This window comes from Phyllobates terribilis, unplaced genomic scaffold (assembly GCF_046119375.1).
Source record: "Phyllobates terribilis strain yellow unplaced genomic scaffold, ASM4611937v1 Scaffold_4__5_contigs__length_816908805, whole genome shotgun sequence".
NCBI lineage: Eukaryota > Metazoa > Chordata > Amphibia > Anura > Dendrobatidae > Phyllobates > Phyllobates terribilis.
Window position 1 is genome coordinate 726,554,156 of NW_027362764.1, and position 22,489 is coordinate 726,576,644.

Genomic DNA, 22,489 nt, shown 5'->3' on the forward strand with positions numbered 1-22,489 from the left:
CGGTCCGACGGTCTGCCTTCCGACACCTGTCAGTCTGTCTATGGACCAGCCTGCCCGCTCACCTGGGAGCGCTCATCTGCTACCTGCCTGCTAGCCTACCTGGAGGCTCCGCCGTCACTTGCCGTGACCACCTGCCTGTCCAGAGACTCTTGCCTGCTCACCTGGGAGCGCTCACCTGTTACCTGCCTGCTAGCCTACCTGGAGGCTCTGCCGTCACTTGCCGTGACCACCTGCCTGTCCAAAGACTCCTGCCCGCTCACCTGGGAGCGCTCACCTGCTACCTGCCTGCTAGCCTACCTGGAGGCTCTGACGTCACTTGACGTGACCACCTGCCTGTCCAAAGACTCCTGCCCGCTCACCTGGGAGCGCTCACCAGCCACCTGCCTGCTGTCCTTCTACCCAGAGACCGTCCCTGTCACTTGCCGTGAGTACCCGTCCTTCTACTCAGAGACTGTCCCTGTCACTTGCCGTGACTACCTGCCCTTCTACCCAGAGACTGTCCCTGTCACTTGCCGTGACTACCTGCCCGTCTTCCCTGGGAGTCACCCGCTTCCTTACAAGGACCGCCCCCTTGTATAGTTGCTCAGAGGTTCCGCCTCCCAGACCAGTTACACCCAGCAATTAGTAAATTATCCCTTATCCACTTTCAATATAGGCAATACCCTTTAAAGCATCAAAACCGAAAGGAGAAGGAGAAGTATTTACCTATATTTTGGCCGCACACTATAGATATCCACTCCAAGGAGACATGGAAACCGCTGCCTTTCACATCCAGTTCATCCTTCTCAATAGACAATACTAGAGTATCGATGATCTGCACCTCATCCCGGGCGTACACAATACTGTGAAGAACGATGAACGGGTCCCCCAGCTCCTGATTAAACTTCAGCTGTAATGAATGTGAAAATAAATCAATGTGACGGCCAGTAGAGTGTACTGCGTGGTGACCAGAGGCATGATCGGCAGGTTTTAGCACACAGGGATATGCTTATCTTAATGACAAGGTTGTAGTCCTATGCAAATTAAAATCCATCTCTTATTGAATTAAGCTTCCAGAGAAAGTACAGTTGTCCAGGTAAAAAAAAAATATATATCCTTAAAAGGCTATGGGCACCTTTCATATGGAAAAAAATATATTAGTGGTTACCATTAGTTAATAAAAGTTCCACCCTGTAATCATCTTTTATTTTCAGCCCCCTGACATGCAGTTTGCAGCCCGATCCAGGTTTCAGATTTTTCTCTTACGGGAGTGTCTCTCCCAGTAATATAGGCTGGATGTAAGCCAGGAATGTCAAACTCAAAAAGCACAGAGGGCCAAAATTAAAAACTTGGACAAAGTCATGGGACCCACATAGTCCTCCATACAAAATAATGGGCTCCACATACAGCTGTGTTCAAAAGTATACATGCCCCAGCAGAATCTTTGCTTTCTTGGCCTTGTTTCAGAGAACATGAATGATAACAAAAAAAACTTTTTCTCCATTCATGGTTATTGGTTGGGTGAAGCCATTTATTGTCAAACTACTGTGTTTTCTCTTTTTAAATCTTAATGACAACCAAAAAGTTCACATACCCCAGTGATTTTGGCCTGAAATGCACAGAATTTGATACAAATGGGTTTGAATGGCTACTAAAGGTAACATCCTCACCCGTGACCTGTTTGCTTGTAATCAGTGTGTGTGCATAAAAGCTGAGTGAGTTTCTGGGATCCAGACAGACTCTTGCATCTTTCATCCAGCCACTGACGTTTCTGGATTGTGAGTCATGGGGAAAGCAAAAGAATTGGCAATGGATCTACGGGAAAAGGTAGTTGAACTGTATAACACAGGAAAGGGATACAAATAGGTATCTAAGGAACTGATAATGCCAGTCAGCAGCGTTCAAACTGTGATTAACAAATGGAAAATCAGGGGCTCTGTAAAAACCAAACCCCGGTCAGGTAGACCAACAAAAATTTTGGCCACAACTGCCAGGAAAATTGTTCGGGATGCAAAGAAAAACCCACAAATAACATCAGCTGAAATTCAGGACTCTCTGAAAACTAGAGGTGTGGCTGTTTCAAGATGCACAATAAGGAGGCACTTGAAAAATAATGGGCTGCATGGTCGAGTCACCAGAAGAAAGACATTACTGCGCAAATGCCACAATGTGTCTCACCTACAATATGCCAAACGGCACAGAGACAAGCCACAAAACATCTGGAACAAGGTAATTTGGAGTGATGAGACCAAAATTGAACTTTTTGGCCACAACCATAAATGTTACATTTGGAGAGAGATCAACAAGGCCTATGATGAAAGGAACACCATTCCTACAGTAAAGCATGGAGGTGGATCGCTGATGTTTTGGGGATGTGTGAGCTACAAAGGCACAGGAAACTTGGTAAAAGATGAAGGAAAGATGAATGCAGCACGTTATCAGCAAATACTGGAGGTAAATTTGCACTCATCAGCCCGGAAGCTGCACATGGGACGTACTTGGATGTTTCAACATGACAACGATCCAAAACACAAGGCCAAATCGTCCTGTCATTGGCTACAGCAGAACAAAGTGAAGGTTCTGGAGTGGCCATCTCAGTCTCTTGACCTCAATATCATTGAGCCACTCTGGGGAGATCTCAAGCGCGCAGCTCATGCTAGACAGCCCAGGAACTTACAGGAACCTCATCCACAACTACAACAAAAGACTTCAAGCTGTCATTGATGTTAGAGGGGGCAATACACGGTATTAAGAACTGGGCTATGTGAACTTTTGATCAGGGTCATTTGGACGTTTTTGGTTGTCATTGAGACTTAAAAAGAGAAAACACAGTAGTTTGACAATAAATGGCTTCACCCAACCAATAACCATGAGTGGAGAGAAAGTTTTTTGTTATCATTCATATTGTCGGAAACAAGGCAAAAAAAGCAAAAATTCAGCCGGGGTATGCAAACTTTTGAGCACAACTGTAGTCCTCCACGCAGTATTATGGGCACCACATAGTCCTCCATACAGTATTATGGGCACCACATAGTCCTCCATACAGTATTATGGGCACCACATAGTCCTCCACGCAGTATTATGGGCACCACATAGTCCTCCATACAGTATTATGGGCACCACATAGTCCTCCATACAGTAGTAAGGCCACCACATAGTCCTCCACGCAGTATTATGGGCACCACATAGTCCTCCATACAGTATTATGGGCACCACATAGTCCTCCATACAGTATTATGGGCACCACATAGTCCTCCATACAGAATAATGGCACCACATAGTACTCCATACAGTATTATGGGCACCACATAGGGATGATGGTTCTGGTGTCGCGGGCCAAATAAAACAACCCTGCAGGGCAGATTTGGCCTGCGGGCCAGAGTTTGACATGTATGATGTAAGTGCCTTGCTTATCTTGGATGCGGCTGCCTTCACTTGCATGCATCAGCACAGCTCTAGAACTCTCATTTCTTGTCCAAGTGCTTTCCTCCTTGTCTATAGGCGTTTTCTGCCCTTCCCGAGACTGTACGCTTTCTCTACTCCCCACGCTGTAGAAATCTGTGCACAGCTCCCTCTTCCTTCCTTTCTGACATTTCTAAAACTAGAACTAAAGCAGAAAGAGCCATCAGAACAAGGAACTCTGAAGAATTTGTAAAAAATTTTGCTACACCACTGGGCTAGATAAAGCAGACTTCGGTCTTAGGACGGCCCTACTTCTGACTTGGACCCAATATAGGAGAGAACATACTATGTCAGCACACAACCAGTGGCTGAGTGTTTGAAGGGGGCTGGCTGGCTGCTCATTTGAATAGCTAACCCAACCCACTTTTCCGATTTAGAGTCTGATATGTAAATGAGCGATCAGACAGCCCCCGTCACACATAATTGGCGACACACAGAAATAATTCTGTATCAAACACAACCCGGAACTACAGAGGCAGGAGGGCACCAATATAATTAGAATGGGGATCCATTGAATTTTAAAATACGTTAGTAACCTATACAACTAGTTATTTTAGGCAAATTTAAAGAATTTTACTGGACAAAGGCTTTATTCAATTAAAAATTACGCGTTCACCTGGAGTGAGCATCTGAAGTTGTTATCCAAGTTGCATGACCATCAAAAAGTTCTATTGGGGGCAGTTTAGTGGGAGGAGGATACCCGCCCCCCTTCCCCGAGGGCTGTTTTTTGTATAACCATATATCTTGTACATGGAGGAGAATACTTACTTCCCATTTTACTGCGGGACATTCATCATTCCTGGAAATATGGATGACATATAAGGTTCCTGTCCCATCAGAAAGGGTCACCCAATCGGGCGATGTGAAATGTATGGAAGAGCAAAGTCGCCAGTCACAGGAGCCGACATCGCTTGGAAATCTGAAGACTTCTATTGGTTTCCCCAAAGCCGTATCCTTAAAATACAAGAAGCAAATTATTTCATTATGACAAGGTTTTCTGGTTTAGTCAAAAGGTGGGGAAAAAAAAAATAAACCGATAAGAGACCAGCATTAATGAGTAACATATTGTACTGTCACTTTAAAGACAACTCAACACAAATCAATCAAAGCTCAAAGCATAGCGGAGCATGACCGAGATCTCAGCCGGAAGCATAGATGACGTTCTGCACAACAGACTCCATCTCCTATGTTAACAATGAGTGTTTTATCAGCAGGAGATTATCCCTACAGGGTCAAGTCTCCCGTGCAGCCAGTCCAGCTAATCTGAGTACCCCATCCTCATCACTGATTGTACACAGGAAGCAGCCATTGTCAGCACGTAGCCAATCAGGAGGGTGGGCGGGATTATACACAGCTCAGCATTCTGAGCACTACATCTACAACAGAGAAAACAGGGATTATATCAAAACTGCCCCAAGCAGCCCAGTAAGCGACACATCACTGGAATCAGGGTCTTTGCCTCTACATCATGCTGCTCTCAGATTAACTCGCAAAAACATTGTGACAGATTCTCTTTAAAAAGCCATATTTGAGAATATTAAGATGGTAGCGAATAGTCGAGCTTCTACATTTGTTCCATACCTTTATACATTGAATTAAAGAGGGTTTTTTTTCGGAAAACTCTCGTCTGCCTGGCTGCAATTTGTATAAAAAAAAAAAAAAAAAAAGGGTTTTCCTCATTCTCTCGGTTCCAGCGCGGAGTCTCTGCCACTTCTCCCAGTGTCTGTTATTGTCCGCGGAGCTGACGTCACGTCATCAGAGCTGCAGCCAATTACTGAGCTCAGCCTGAGAGGACGTCACCAGCCGCTCAGCTCAGTTATTGGTTGCAGTGATGTTGATGCGACGTCGGCGCTGCAGACAATGACAAAGAGCAGCAGCGGAAACTTAGTGGGCGAGTTTTATTAAAACAAATTGCAACCGGCGAACAGGGGTTTTTGGAAACACGGTATGCAGTGAACTCCGAGGCTCCCCCTAATGGTGGCAGAAAGAAAAAAAATGAAAGCAATTTTTCGAACTCCAGGTTCATGCACGTATTTAGATCTGCGGATCAGAAAAATAAAGTCTGTCTCCATAAAGAAGATATAAAATAAATCAGAATATTGAATGGTGTGGAATAAAAATAAAAGCAAATGGTATTGATGCATCTATTTGCTGCATTTTTCAGGATTCCAAAGTTCAGCTTTGCGTCCACCACAGATGCATGAACACAGGTCACCAATGTAAGACATATGTGAAACCATATTAACCAGAATTACAAATGTAACAGTGGGGGGGGGGGGTGAATAGTTTACCTAAGACACTGGCAGAGCATTGAGTTTATAGGACACTATTTATTTTCACACTATGGTCTGCAAGCGAGTTGCTCAGAAATTGTTCAATTTCATACCTCCGTGGGCCACAGGTATTATTAAATCTCACACCTAGCTCAGCCAATGTTTACATTGTACACATCACTAATGTAATTAAATTGTCCTAACTCCAACTGTCATCTCAGGTGACCAAATCAAGATGGTAAAAATCACAAAAATAAATGCGTTTCACATACTGTTGTACTTTTTTTTCACTAAAAAAGCAGCAAAACCTGATAGCTGTTCACACCAGGCATTTTTTCACCACCCATTACTTTCAATGGGTGAAACTGCTGAAAAAATTCTGAAAGAAGTGATGTGCTCTATTGTGCAAAAAAACATGCAAATCACCAAAATAATGAGGAAACAAAAACCAATGTGTGCGCATGTGTCTGTGACTTATCGTCAGGATAAAAAAAAAAATCAGGGAAAGTAGGAGAAGGTAGCAAAATGGGAAAGAGTGTGTGTGCTTCTCCCTGCCCATCGCATTACCTTCTGTATCACAGGATGGCAGATAAGACGCTATTCTAGCTTGATAAGACAATTTTAGGTTTCAGATAATAAACTGTCTTGGAGACATGAGCAAATCAATAAGTCATTGCATAGAGATCACAGTACGATCATTACAGAACACGCGTAGTTCTAACTTCCAGAGGCTTTGTTTTCCAGGGGCACGGACAAGAAGTCGCTGTCACCAGAGGCCGATTACCTCTTCTGTCATCCTTGAAATGGAATTAGACAGTTTCCATTTTTGTATTTGGCATAGAAAAAAAATAAAAAATCGTGAAAACCACCATATTCATTCATCTCAGATTCTGCAGCGAAAAGTCTCACAGTGGTCTCATTGAAGTGATCGGGAGCTGAGCGGCGAACCCGAGAACAGGCACTACAGATTGTATGGGGCTGCGATGTTCCAGATCTGCATACTATTGACATATAGCCATCATGGGACCTATTAACAGCTTATCGTGGGGGGGGGCAGGTAACAGACACTCCCATCAGATACTGATGACCTATTTTAAGAGTAGGTCATCAATATTGTAGAGTCCTGTACAACCTCTCTAAAGCAGAGGTGGGCCACTAATTTTCCCAAGGGGATACATGAGAGACCATGACTACTGCAGTATGGACAAATCAATAGGCAGAACTTATTCTTAAATAATAATAATAATAAGTTTTATATTAATTTATATAATTTAATATTGAGCAGCATTAATTCTGTGGACTCCCTGCTATTGCTAATACATCTTACAATACAGCTTAACCTTTATTCTTACCTGTAGCAGATAATCAACGCCAAATAATGTACGGTTTTTCATAAAGTTTATAAATCATATGCTCTTTTTATTCTTGTAACTTGATCAACAGCTCCCAACACAATATCTCAAACAGAATGAAATAACCTCAAACATCAGGCTGTTCCCACCCGGCACCCCCCACGCACTATGCTGTTCCCACCCGGCACCCCCCACGCACTATGCTGTTCCCACCCGGCACCCCCCACGCACTATGCTGTTCCCACCCGGCACCCCCCACGCACTATGCTGTTCCCACCCGGCACCCCCCACGCACTATGCTGTTCCCACACGGCACCCCCCACGCACTATGCTGTTCCCACACAGCACCCCCCACGCACTATGCTGTTCCCACACAGCACCCCCCACGCACTATGCTGTTCCCACACAGCACCCCCCACGCACTATGCTGTTCCCACACAGCACCCCCACGCACTATGCTGTTCCCACACGGCACCCCCACGCACTATGATGCCTCCACAAAGCCCCCTTTGCAGTATGATGTTCCCACATAGCCCCCATGCACTATGATGCCCACAAAAAGCACCTCGAACAGTAAGATGTCCTCACAAAGCCCCTCACACAGTATAAAGTCCCAACACAAGATAATGTCCCCACAAAGCCCATAAAAAGTATGATGTTCCACACAGCCCATCATGCAGTAGGATGTCTACACAAAGTACCTTACACTTAATAGTGTGCACACAGCCCCCATGTAGTATATGTCCCCATCCAGCATAATGTCCCCACACAGCCCCTCATGTAGTATAATGTCCTAACACAGCTCCTACATGCAGTATGATGCTCCCACACGCCCCCCACGCAGTATGATGCTCCCACACGCCCCCCACGCAGTATGATGCTCCCACATCTCAAATCTTGCGGCCAGAGACCAAACAACAATATTTTAATGATAGGGTGCTAGAAGCTCTATGTAATGATGACAAAAAAGAAAAACAAAAATATATATATATATATTTTTTTAGTTAAGATCTGTAACAAAGGAAAAGACGGTCAAAGACTGATTATCGTCTAATGACCACCGAGGGTAGAGTCACCGGGGCTTGCTTACGGCACACGCTCTGCAGACCTACTAATACATTTACAGGGGAAAAATAACTATTAGACGGGAGTCTCATCTCTATGACAACATCAGAACCTGTATTAGGATAGAAGGACACGCCACATCTCCGCTGCTCGATACCGAGATGCATCACAAAACAAGGAGCACAAAACGGCCAAGATGATTGCCGAGCGGAAATGAGAGAGTGCATCAAGTGCACGGCTTTTAAGACACTTCAGAAACCTTACACTCGAGTACATCCTTTTTTTCCCCCCTAGATACGTTACGTTCAGACTTGCAATTATTAGAAAAACAAACATGTTATTTTGCTCGCCTGCATGCCTTAAAAAGTGACAGTGCAACATAAAAATGGACTTCCTAACCTGCCATAGCAGATCGGTCAGTAGATTTTAGAATACTTAACTTACTGAACATTAAAAAAAAATAAATAAAATAGATCTCTTAGACCTGATGAAGCGGGGGTGCTTTCATTTATTTAAAATATTTGCTTTTGCACTTTCGTTACTTTTTTTTTTTTTATTTAGTTTGAGTAGCCGTATCAGGCTTGTTTTTTTTTCGGCAACTGCTGCAGTTTTGAATGACGCCATTTACCGTATGTTGCCATCTCATTTATTGAAAAATGGAAAAAAAAAAAATCCAAGTGCGATAATATCAAGTGGCAAATATTAAAAAAAAAAGTTTTTGTTTTTTTACGGCGTTCACTTTGTTGTTCTTCACGTTACTGCGATTACGGTCGATTAGTGATGAGCGAGCGTGCTTTCCAAGTATCTTCGGCATGCTCGTGTATTATGTTAGAATCCCTGCATCTGCATGATTTACAGCCTCAACACATGCTGGGATTGCCTGTTTGTTAGGGAATCCTCACATGTGTTGAGGCTGTCTTACAGCTGTAAATCTGCAGATGCAGGAACTCGAACATAATATACGAGCACGCCGAAGATACTCGGAAAACACCCGAGCATACTCGGTCAAAGGGTTAAACAAGCACGCTCGCTCATCACTAATCATGATCATTATGAAGCTCAGCTGAAGGCTGGGTTTTATGGGGGTAGGAAAAGGTGGCAGCCCATGTCAGGAAGTGGTTAAAATCCAAGTCAGATCCTTATTGAAAGTACCGTACTTCTGGCTGATATTACAATTAGCATTTTACAAGGCCCGCACTAGCCAGAATCATAAAATGCTCAAATTAATACAAGGAATGTAAAACCATTCTGAGACTTTGTGCCCACGATGCGGTTTTTAAGCGTTTCTGCAGCGGCAATTCCGCTGCAGAAACGCTTAAAAAACGCTTGGTAGAAGGTCTGCCATGTTCCCCAATGATAATCTGCATGTGCTGTGCACATGCTGCTGAAAATACCGCTGCGGAAAAATCCACAGCACTAACAATTATTTTGCGGAAGCGCGGCGTTTTCGCCGCTATTGACTTGTATTGGAACGCATGACATCCGCGTCGCTGCATCTGCACATATACGGATACTGTGCGGATGGTACCTGGGTGTGGAGAACAGGAGACTCTCCTCTGGACCCGGGTACCATAGAACCTGTAAAAAAAAAAAAAAAAAAAAAAAAGTATAAAATAAAAAATAAATATATACTTACCTTCTGATGGCCCCCAGTGTGCTTGTCTCGGCTTGCCGGCAGCTCGCGGTAGACTAAAGGACCTGCGCTGACATCATTTAGTCATGTGACGGGTCAAGCGACCGCTGATGTCGGCAGGTCCTTTAGTCCATCGCGAGCTACCGGCAAGCCGAGACAAGCACACCGGGGGCCATCAGAAGGTAAGTATATATTTATTTTTTATCATTCTTTTACGGTCACACTATATAAATCCAGGCCGGTTGCATGGATTTATATAGTGTGACCAAGTTGACAAGCACTTTCCAAGTGATGCTAAAATCGCTTGGAAAGCGCTTGTCAACCCGCATGCGGAAATGCATGTGAAGAACGCTTCACTTCAGCAAGTCCCTGGCAGGAAAAACGCATGTACAATCCGCATGTACAATCCGCATGTACAATCCGCATGTACAATCCGCATGCGTTTTTTTTTCCTGCCAGGGAGATGCAGAAACGCTCAGGAAAAGTCCAGAGCATATCTGCATATTGGGCACATAGCTATACATGGATTTTTTTTTCTAAGTAAATACACCAGCCTCATCAAGTCTAAGATCGATTTAAGAATGTATGCAGTTTGTATTGTGACATCTGGTGATGGACAAAATTTAAGAACCAAGGATATTCTCAACTTCCACATTAATGGTATATCCCACACAAATCTCTAAAGTGACCCCTTTCCTGCCTGGTGCCGCAGCTATTGTGAACAGAGACATGGCCGCGCACGTTCACTTGCATTAAACACAACAACGTTTTTTTGTATCGCGTTCACCATTAATATGATTATAAAACTATTACTATTAAAATTTATTACAACCATATAATATGTCGCAGGGATGGGCAATTATTTTTCACTAGAGGCCAGAAATGACACTGACTGTTGTGGGGGGTTGAACCAATACGCTGAAATTAATTCTGCTCATTATTATTATTATTTTATATTAATATTTTATCACTTAATATTGAGCAATATTTATTGATAATAAATAAATAATTGATTTTATTTATTTTTTACGCCGTTCCTCGTGCGGTATAAGTGATTAGACGACTTTATTCTTTGGGTCGGTGCGATTACAGATTTATATTGGGTTTTAAAGTTTGGCTGTTGTCACACATTAAAAGACGCTTACTGTATTTTTCAGACCATAAGACGCACTTTTTCCCCCCAAATTTGGGAGGAAAATGGGGGGTGCGTCTTATGGTCCAAATGTACTGAGAGTTGCGGTGGTAGTGGAGCGGGATCGTAGGAAGCAGGGACCTCTGTTCCCTCCCTTAGGCACCCAGCGGCGGCAGCAGAAGAGGTGAGATGCTGCAGGGGCGGCGTCTGGCTGTAGGCGGTGAGGCAGAGCGACTTGCACTGCTTTTCCGGTGGCCGCGGCCATCTTCCTGCAGCCAAGATCTACAGGAAAAATGGCCACCGAGATCCCAGTCTGCCCATGTGCCGGCTCGGGCAGCCATTTTCCTGCAGCATCTCACCTCTTCTGCCGCCTCCGGGTTCCTGAGGGAGGGAACAGAGGGCCTTGCTTCCTACAATCCTGCTCCACCACCACCGCAACTCCCCGCTGCTGGAGCGCCCTGGGTCCGCAGCATTCCTCCACTTCCGCTGGCTTTCCGAGGGACTCTGCCTCCTGTGACCCCCCAGTCCACCGCCCCCCAGGTAAGATACCTATTCAAACTATAAGATGGACCCCCATCTTATAAAAAAAAATTTTTTTGTATTTTTCACCCCAAAATTTGGGGTGCGTCTTATAGTCCGAAAAATACAGTATTTTTGCAAAGACTAGTTTTTGCATTGCCATATTTTGAGAACTATATTTTTTTAATATTTTAGCCAACAGAATCATATGATGGCTTATTTTTTAGCAGGACAAGTTGACGTTTTTATTGGTACCATTTTTGAGCACGTGACATTTTTTGATCGCTTTCTATTCCGATTTTTGGGAGGCAGAATAAACAAAAACAAACAATTCAGGAACTGTTTTGGTTGTTTTTTTATGCCGTTCCGCGTGTTGTAAAATTGATAAGGCAACTTTATTCTTCGGGTCAGTACGTTTACAGCTATACCACATTTATATAGTTTTTTTTTATGTTTTGGCGCTTTTACAAAATAAAAACAAATTTTCTAGAAAAAAATTTTTTTTTTGCATCACTTTACTCTGAGAGCTATAACTTTTTTTTTATTATTTTTCGGCTGATGGAGCTGCATGGCGGCTTGTTTTTTGTGGAACAAGAAGACGTTTTCAGCAGTACCATTATTATTAACATTTGTCTTTTTGATCGCGTTTTATTTCACTTTTGGTTCAGCAGTATGATAAAGCATTATTTTTTGTTTGTTTTTTATTTTTATTTTTTTACAGTGTTCACTAAAGGGGATAATTTGCGTGACAGTTTTATAGGTCAGGTCGTTCCAGAGGCGGCGATATAATATGTGTACTTTTATTGTTTATTTTGTTCATAATATTTAAATTTCTAAAGTACAATATATAATATTTTATTATTTTTTTAATTTTTAAATATTTTCACAACTTTTTTTCACTACTTCATTCTTTACTTTGTCCCACTATGGGACTTTCACTTTCTGCAGTCTGATCGCAGTTATAATGTATAGCAGTGCAGGATCACTGCTATACCTTATGACCTGTCAGTGCTGCAGACATGATGTCGTCATGATGACATCGGGTCACCATTGCAACGATCGGGACTCTGCAATGATGTCGCGGGGTTTCCGATCCAAGGTAAGAGGGGTTGTTTTTCTTCTCCCTGCTCCCGAAATGCTGCGATCGACTTCAATCGCAGCATTTTGGAGGGGGGGGGTTAATGTGCCGGGAGCAGTGCGGGACCGCTGCTGGCAATGACTGCCAGTGCGGATGCGATCGCCTGTGCGTAATAGTACGTACCTGCTCCGTAAGGCCAAGGGCGCAGGGAAGTATTATCACTGACAATGTCAAAAAGGGGTTAATGGATTAAAAGGGGGGGGGGTGATTTTAACTTTTTTTTTATAACATTTTTTTCTACTTTTTACTATATATACAGTGGGTACGAAAAGTATTCAGACCCCTTTAAATTTTTCACTCTTAGTTTCATTGCAGCTATTTGGTAAATTCTAAAATGTTCATTTTTTTTCTCATTAACGTCCACTCTGCACCCCATCTTGACTGAAAAAAAACAAATGTAGAAATTTTTGCAAACTTATTAAAAAAGAAAAACTGAAATATCACATGGTCATAAGTATTCAGACCCTTTGCTCAGTATTGAGTAGAAGCATCCTTTTGAACTAGTACAGCCATGAGTCTTCTTGGGAATGATGCAACAAGTTTTTCACACCTGGATTTGGGGATCCTCTACCATTCTTCCTTGCAGATCCTCTCCAGTTCTGTCAGGTTGGATGGTGAACGATGGTGGACAGCCATTTTCAGGTCTCTCAAGAGATGCTCAATTGGGTTTAGGTCAGGGCTCTGGCTGGGCCAGTCAAGAATGGTCACAGAGTTGTTCTGAAGCCACTCCTTTGTTATTTTAGCTGTGTGCTTAGGGTCGTTGTCTTGTTGGAAGGTGAACCTCCGGCCAAGTCGGAGGTCCAGAGCACTCTGGAAGAGGTTTTCATCCAGGATATCTCTGTACTTGGCCGCATTCATGTTTCCTTCAATTGCAACCAGTCGTCCTGTCCCTGCAGCTGAAAAACACCCCCATAGCATGATGCTGCCACCACCATGTTTCACTGTTGGGATTGTATTGGGCAGGTGATGAGCAGTGCCTGGTTTTCTCCACACATACCGCTTAGAATTATCACGAAAAAGTTCTATCTTCGTCTCATCAAACCAGAGAATCTTATTTCTCATAGTCTGGGAGTCCTACATGTGTTTTTTAGCAAACTCTATGCGGACTTTCATATGTCTTGCACTGAGGAGAGGCTTCCGTTGGGCCACTCTGCCATAAAGGCCCGACTGGTGGAGGGCAGCAGTGATAGTTGACTTTGTGGAACTTTCTCCCATCTCCCTACTGCATCTCTGGAGCTCAGCCACAGTGATCTTGGGGTTCTTCTTTACCTCTCTCACCAAGGCTCTTCTCCCACGATTGCGAAGTTTGGCTGGACGGCCAGGTCTAGGAAGACTTCTGGTGGTCCCAAACTTCTTCCATTTATGGATTATGGAGGCCACTGTGCTCTTGGGAACCTTGAGTACTGCAGAAATTCTTTTGTAACCTTGGCCAGATCTGTGCCTTGTCACAAATCTGTCTCTGAGCTCCTTGGGCAGTTCCTTTGAGCTCATGATTCTCATTTGGTCTAACATGCACTGTGAGGTCTTATATAGACAGGTGTGCCCCTTTCCAAATCAAGTCCTATCAGCTTAATTAAACACAGCTGGACTCAAATGAAGGACTAGAACCATCTCAAGGAGGATCACAATGAAATGGACAGCATGTGACTTAAATATGAGTGTCTGAGCAAAGGGTCTGAATTCTTATGACCATGTGATATTTCAGTTTTCTTTTTTAATAAATTTGCAAAAATTTTTTTTTTTTTTCAATCAAGATGGGGTGCAGAGTGTACTTTAATGAGAAAAAAAATGAACTTTTTAGAATTTACCAAATGGCTGCAATAAAACAAAGAGTGAAAAATTTAAAAGGGGTCTGAATACTTTCCGTATCCACTGTAATAGTCCCCTTAGGGACCTTGAAACTGAGATTGTCTGATCGCTTGTACTATGCATAGCAGTACTACAGCACTGCTATGTATAGTGAAAAATCGCAATCTCACATGGATGCCAGCTAAACGCTGGCTTTGACAGGATGATTATAATAACTTGAACGGGGGTCTTCAGCAGACCCCTGACTCATGCTAACCAATCGTCGCCCTGTGATCAAATCACGGTCAGTCCCCCTGAGAGCATGGAACAAGGCGCCCCCCTGCCAACGCGCATTAGATGCCTCTCTCAATTGACAGCGGGATTTAACAGGTTATCTGCCGCGGGTATAGATATGCTTCGTCCGCAGCTGTCTGAGGCAGATGATGGTTGATTAAATCAGCCATCATGTGCACGGAAAGAGCCTGCATCAAAGTCAGGGAGCCGGCATATGATGTACCGGTATGTCAAATGTCGATAAGGGGTTAAAGGGAATCTGTCAGCAGTTTTTTTTTGCTGTGCAATCTGAGAGCAGCATGATGTAGGGGCAGTAATCTTGTGCTTATTAATTTGACGGTGATGATGACATATAATCGAGGGGAGGGAATGATCTGAAGTCACGCCTTACACTAATAACACAAAAAAATGTAAAGGTTGTATCATTCCTACCAGTGTCACATGGATGTTCATGACTCTTCCAAGCTGATCCACATAGAAGACGCTATCGGAGGCCCACGGGTCACAGTGCAGGTAATTGTACATGCCGTAGGCGCGCATGTGGTCCAGCGTGTACTGATCTTCCCGGAGCTTCACTTCTGCCACAACTGGAACATAAGAATAGACCTTTTTTTTTTTTTTTTTTTTTTTTAATCCATTTATTTTTATACATTTTTTTTTTAATCTTGCCTGGAAACTTAATAAATTATCTTTATAATGGATTTTCCGGCTGTTCAATCCATTGTGGCAGCAGGAGATGAGACGCTGGATTATACTAAAGACCAGCGAGAGATTCACATCATTCAAGTTGGGACCGCAAATTGGAAGAAAGACTAATTTTAACAAGTTCATCTCATTAAACTTTTATCTTCCCAGGGTCCAGAAAAATAATAAAAACCATAATGAAAAGGTCAAACTAGGCAAATCTTACAGAAGTGAACTCCAAGAAAACAGTTATCGTTATTAAAAAATATAACTAAAAGGATAACATTTACTATTTTTGTGGATTTTCAGACAGAACACAAAATATTTTACATTCTCACACTAGTTACCAGATCACCCAGAGAGGATGACATTTTTTCAGTTTTATGTTTTTCCATCTCATTTTTTATTTTTTTTTTTTCAGCTTTACCGAACACACTGAGACAGGCTCATCAGAGTCATCTCATTATTAGAGGGCAAAGGAATAGAAAGAAAGACTATCAAGAAAGAAATTTTTTTCAGCTTGTTCCTGAAACAAATGGTCTACTAACCGTCAAGCCAAGATCACAGGGATTAATATTCTGCTGATCTCCTATTTCCAGCTTGTGAACTGCTGAGGTTCAGGGCGGTAGGAACCCAAACACATTAGATGAAAGTCATGTGAACTAGTTGATTTTGGCAGGACAGGCCAACCATCTGATGAGAATGGAGCCCCCCCCCAACCCTCTTCCCCAAGAACAAAACAGGGGAGCACAGGATCAATCAATTGGAATTTCAATGGCCATTGCTTTTGTTTTAGGGTAGTGGGGGGAGGCTCCTGCTGCAGTCACAAAACAGTAAGGAGGAGATGGTTGACCGTTTTGCTGTAATCCTACTGAAAACGGAAACTGAATTGTGTTTTTTTAGTGCTAATCTCAAAATTTCACCACTTGGTTTCTTTTTGCAAAAATGAAAAATGGCCCAATCTCAAAAGGGTTAAAGGGAAACTGTCATCATATACAGTGATATGAAAAAGTTTGGGGAACCCTTGGCCAAAACTACTGTTATTGTGAACAGTTAAGCAAGTTGAAGATGAAATGATCTCTAAAAGGCCTACATTTCCGTTGTAGTTTTTAGGCAAAATATATATACAAGTAGAATGGTAACACCCAGTTGTCAATTTCTCCCTACATTCCCGGGAGCACTAACAGAGGTGCAGCGCAGCACAAAGCTCCTCCAGGATGGTTTTCTTGTGGGGAATGTAAATTATTTTCTAAGCTAGAGAAGATGGGTGCGCTGGCAGGTCCTCTAGAAATTTGAGCAATCGTAGTAGTTGTGAAATTAATCAAATGTTCCGTCCACATCTTTGTAATCTTTTGGATACCAGTTGCCATGCTTTTCTAGTAATTCTATACATCTACTACAGATGTGAAATGGAGGAGATCAGATTTGCAGTAACGTGCACCTTTCTACAGGACTAATCCTTCGGGAACTAAAGTGGTGCTAGAGCTGGCGGTTTCATCCCCCATCCAGACATACCCCTCTACACCGACGCTTGGAGAGAAGAATTAATTCCGCATTCATGCCTGTGAATAGGTACTTATATACTCCACGCATCCTTACGACGGTGGGATGATTCACATTTCCTCCACGTAGCCAGCTGAACCCATCAACACGAAGAGTCGGTGTTCATCTACCAGGGATACGGGCGGCTTGTTATCTGTGGATGATTAGCACGATTGTAATGACAATCACAGGAAAGAATCCCTGTATTAAGTGTTCCCATCACAAAAGGAAAACCTTCGGTGACTGAAGTGCAGAAACTGTCTTTCCAGGGAACTTCACGTCACATCTAACTTCCGATTACGTCGACCCCAACACAATACCCATCGTCCAGTCATAATGGTTTCTCTATGTAAAGGTAAAGGCCCGGAATACTAACGCATTTTAAGCTTCAGCAAATATCAAATGATGAAAAGTAAGGGATTGAAGGAGTTGTGGTACGAAAACTGCAACCAGCAATGCAGGAGTTAGACACAACCGCTTGCATAAGTATTCCTTCCGCGGACATTTATGGTGAGCCTAGTGCATACGAAATAAAATGACCGATAGGTGTGAATCACACATCAATCTTGAAAATGGCGCCCTGTTGCCCCTCTGGAAATGGAAAGACGATTGCGTATGTGTGTCGCTCTTCATTCACTTTCACTGAAGTTCAGAAAATTAGAAATGAATGGAATAAAGAAGTGCAAGAAGCACGTGAGCAACCAAAAGCAGCGTGGGCTCAATCATCTCTCCATTCCCTGCAGTATGAGAAAGGGTCCCATCCTCAAAAGAGCACAAACTCAAGAGGAGCGGGTGTGCAACCATAACAGCAGCACATGTGCAGCCAACTCTCCACATCGTGCAGCAAGGGATTGGGGCCAATTCTCCAGATGCGTGCAAGCAGGAGAACAGGGTATGCGCATCCATGAAAGCAGCACGTGCGCAACCATCTCTATTTCCTGGGGCGTGAAATGCACCCTTATTCTCCAGATAGATATTGCTCCAATTCTTACACCAGTACCAAACATTTATGGCATAAACCGTGCATATGCCATAAATGCACAAGATGGGAAAATCCCATTAAAGGGAACCTGTCACCCAATTTGACCGATATGAGATACATCCACCACCTTTCAACCCTGATATACAGCATTCAATAGTGCTGTATATATGCCCCCGATCCAGCCTGCAATAGAAGAAAAAGAGCTTTTATTATTCTCAGCTGCAGGGTGGTCCGGGCCGAGGGAGTCGCTAGTCTTGGTCCGGTGCCTCCCTACTTCTTGCTTTGTGTAGAGGATGTGTTCCTACGTCATCCACACAGTCTCCCCGGCATTGCGCACCTGAATAGGCGTACCTCTCTGCCCTGACGAGGGCCGAGTAAAGTACTGCTGTGCATAGGCGTAGGGAAAGGTCAAAGAGCCCCGGCGCATGTACACTGCAGTACTGTACTCTGCCCACGTCAGGGCAGAGTCTTATGCCTGTGCAGGAGCGCGATGCCGGGGAGACTGTGTGGATGACGTAGGAACATGTCATCCACATGAAGCAAGAAGGAAGACGGCATCTAAATGAAAAAGGGAGGCACCAGACCAAGACGAGCGACACCCCTCGGACCGGACCGCCCCCCCAGACCTTTCCCTACTCCTGAGCACAGCAGTACTTTACTCGGCCCTCGTCAGGGCAGAGAGGTACGCCTACGCAGGTGCGCAATGCTGGGGAGAATGTGTGGATGACGTAGGAACACGTCATCCACACAAACCAAGAAGGAGGACAGTGTCGTAAGAAGAAGGGAGAAACCGGACCAAGACGAGTGACTCCCCACGGCCCGGACCACCCTGCAACTGAGTATAATAAAAGCTCTTTTTCTTGTTTTGCAGGTGGGATCAGGGGAATATATACAGCATTATAGAATGCTGTATATGAGGGCTGAAAGGTGGTGGACGTATCTCATATCGATCAAACCTGGTGACAGGTTCCCTTTAAGGGTATGTTCACACAACAAGTTTATTAAGCAGCTTCAGGAAAAAGCAGTCGTTCTTTGTCCTGAAGAAGCTTCGCTGGTGGTTTGGCTGTTTTTGTGGGGGCATCTTTTCTATTATCTATACGGGCCCTGAAGCCATTAGTTTTTTTAACAAAAGACTGAGCATGTGCACAGCAATGTCGCTTTAACATTGCTGTGCATCATCTTCATTTTTAAGGTCGTTTTGCTGTATTTTTTTATTTATTTTTTTTTTTTTAGGTTGAATCCACCTGAAAAAGATGTTGTGTGCACATATCCCTTGGCTATGTGCATACGTTGCGTATTTGAAAATTAATTTTCTGCACAAAAACCCAGAGGGTTGGCAGGAACAATGTTGTGTGCGATATGTGCGGCTTTGACTCATTTCTGGTGAGTCTTTGTGTTATACTCCCATTCATCCACATAGGTGAAAAACTCACGCTGCGGATTTAAAAAAAAAATAATAATAAAATGCATTAAATAGTTAAAATCCACAAGGAAAATTAATCAGCATGTGCATCTGATTTCAGAAATGTCATTCACTCTGCTGGTACAGTAAAGTGCAGCATTTTTTACTCATTAAAAAAATGCGGCATGTGAACAAGCCCTAAAGGTTTTTTTGCTATTGATTATATTTATGTAAACTCTTTAGTTGCCGTTATATCCCATTGGGTAAACCAGTGTCTGCTACTTATTAAGCAGCAGGAAAAAACTGAAGGAGTCAATGATTTTTTATTAAGCTGAAAATCTTTCTACAGATTATTTTGACAGCAAAAATCATCATTTTACAGTGAATGCAGCTGATGTCTCATATCAGAATTTTGAGCTGTAGACATTTATCACTTATAATCAGAATTTATTATTATTATTTAGTGTTTTACGTGTCAGTAAAAAAATATTGTCTGCCCGTGATTTTTGATAAACTGTACAGAAAAAATAAAAAGTCAAGTTGGCAACCCTGACAAACTTGTATTAGATGTGCAAAATCCGCAGGTTAAAAAATGCTTATAAACGGCACATGACTGTACCAACATAGTTTTGTCAAAGCCAAATACCCGGAAGTAGAAGAAGAAAAAAAAAGACAAATTGCAGCGTCAAAAAACATATGTAAAAAAAATTTAACCAAAAAGTCATCGTACAAATTTTGCCTAATAATTTATGAAGTGGATCCATTTCAAAATCTACATCAAAAACAGCTTTGGCTATGTGCGCACAATCAGGATTTGAAGCAGAAATTTCCTGAGCGTTTCTCTTGGCAGGAAAAACACTACGGAAATTCCGCGCGGTTTTGACGTGTTTTTGTACATCAATGATTGCTTTTTGGAGCTAAATAAAGTTATTTGGTGGGACATTGCTTAAAACCTTGGATTACCGTCAGAACTGGGGTGAGTATATTGGTTAATTGAAATGATTAAAGAATGCATCGGTTGTATTTCAAATAAAGTGTTTGCTCTGTGTGTTTATTTAACTCTTTACTTTAATTAGGTTTGGTCACGAAAAGGTCTGATTGACACCTTGTCATCACCAAACAAAATAGCTAGGAGTCAGCTAATCCCATTCACCCAATCCTCATTAGCATTTCTTTTCATGTAATTTATGCGGCAGCTGTGAGCTGCTATTTTTAGCCTGGGAAGGTGCCATTTGCAAACATGTTCCCTGGCTATTAATAATAGCTCACAGCTGGTTCGTTTGCAGCTACTTCCCCCGATCAGCACTCTGCAGCGCTTTGTACGCAGCGTATTTTTGTTGCGTCCAAAACGTGGTGTTCTAATGCCACACTTTTGATGTCAGTAAATGTGAATCCACCTACAAAATCTGCAGCGGAGACTAGCGTGTCCGCTACAGAAATTGACATGCTGCGGGTGAATTTGGGTACGTGGCCATGGTCAGGAGCCGCTGCAGGTTTGATGCTGCATATTTATACAGCGCCAAACCTGCAGCGTCCACATGTTACAGCATAGTGGATGGGATCTCTAGAAATCCCATGTCCACTATGCGTGCATCAGAGGCTGCGGATCACCCGCGGACACTGACATGCGGCGCGTCTTTTAGGACCGCAGCATGTCAAATTCTCTTGCAGAGCTGCTAGTCGCCGCAACAGAAATTTGACCACTAGAATGTATTGAATGCAGTAAATACGCATGGTTCAGTGAACACATGTGGATTTACCGGTGTTCAATAGAAGGCAGCGTTTTGGACGCAGCAAAAATATATGAGTCCAAAGCGCTGCCAAGTCTGAATCGTTGGCACAGAACCTAAAATTTAAAAAGAAAAAAAAATGGCGTCATTTTTATAACCAGCGAGGGAAAGCCGACCGCTGGGGGCTGATATTAGTAGCTGGGGAAGGGGCCATTAGCCAATAATGTTCCCTGGCTATTAATATCAGCCCACAGTTGTTTGTTTAGCCTTTACTGGCTAGATTACAGGGGGAACACAGAAAAAAACTGAAGTGGGGACCCCCTATAAAATCTAACTAGAAAAGGCTAAACTAGACAGCTGCGGGCTGATATTAATAGGCAGGAAAGGGGCCATGAATACTAGCCCCCTCTGCAACTATTAATATCACTCCTCAGCAGTACCAAAAATGGCGCATCCATAAGATGCGCCAAATCTGGCGCATAGCCTCCGCTCTTCCCACTGCCCTGTAGCGGTGGTGAGTGGGGTAATGGGGTTGGGGTTCATGTCAGCCTCGTATTGGTGGCTGACGTGAAGCCCAGGTTAGTAATGGAGGGCGTCTATAAGACGAACCCATTACTAACTGCGTAGTAAAGTTATCGCCGCTTTTTCGATAAATACACAGCCAGAATAAAGTATTTTAATTAAATAAAAAACACACGGTTTTAAACATTTTTTTATTGTACTGGGTCCACGAAGCCATCGATCTTCTGAAAAAAAAGTAAAAGAACAAACAACCATATTCCTCACCTGTCCGCCGTCAACGTACCGCCAACGATCACTATGACACAATCACTGATGTCACTGCTGTAGAAGACAGCAATGTACACTGACAGGGGTGTAAAATTACTCCCATCAGTATACATTGCTGTGCAGGAGGTCACTGGGGTTCATCAGCTGATCAGATCCGGTGAGCTCTCACCACCATCACCCAGGGAATATTCTTCAGAATGTTCCCAGGGTGAGGTCACGTGAGCAATCAGCTGATCGCTCACGTGACCGCAGGTCCTGGAAGCACAGCATACTGCTGAGAGCGAGCGTGCTCCCCGCAGTATACCGCCGGCCACCGGGGAGAGAGAATCGCTGGGGATCAGGACCAGGGGGACACCGGGGAGGGGGAGGGGGGGGCGCCAGACAGGCGAGTATAAGTTTTTTTTTTTTATTTTTACTTTTATTTTTACACCACGTGGTAGCCGGCTAGGCTGGGAAGACTACTGCTCCTCCCAGCTGCGCCGCTCTCGCTGTTATCAGCGGGAGCTGCGGTCAAATGAGAGGAGTAGTAGTCCACCTCTCCCGACCCGGGTACCACCCGCAACGCGTTTCCGCCGCAAATTCGCGGCCATTGGCTTTAATTGTTTACTTTCACACTTTGGTCAGCCCTTGAGTTGATCAGGTATAGTTCAATCTCACACCTTGGCCGGCCAATGTTTAATTTGCACACATCATTAAATTTAATTAAACTGTACTAATCCTAACTG

The 22,489-nt window shown here is 43.4% G+C and overlaps 1 protein-coding gene across 2 annotated transcripts in view; it reads right to left on the reverse strand.

Annotated features, from left to right (window-relative positions):
- The window catches only part of NUDCD1 (NudC domain containing 1), a 178,180-nt gene that overhangs the window by 142,006 nt on the left and 13,685 nt on the right, over positions 1-22,489 (reverse strand). For both annotated transcript variants that reach the window (XM_073679775.1, XM_073679774.1), the window contains exons 2-4: positions 15,068-15,222; positions 4,210-4,395; positions 706-889 (exon numbers count right to left, since the gene is read on the reverse strand). In XM_073679775.1, coding sequence (XP_073535876.1) covers positions 706-889; positions 4,210-4,395; positions 15,068-15,222 — 525 coding nt within the window. The remainder of the gene's footprint in view (positions 1-705; positions 890-4,209; positions 4,396-15,067; positions 15,223-22,489) is intronic.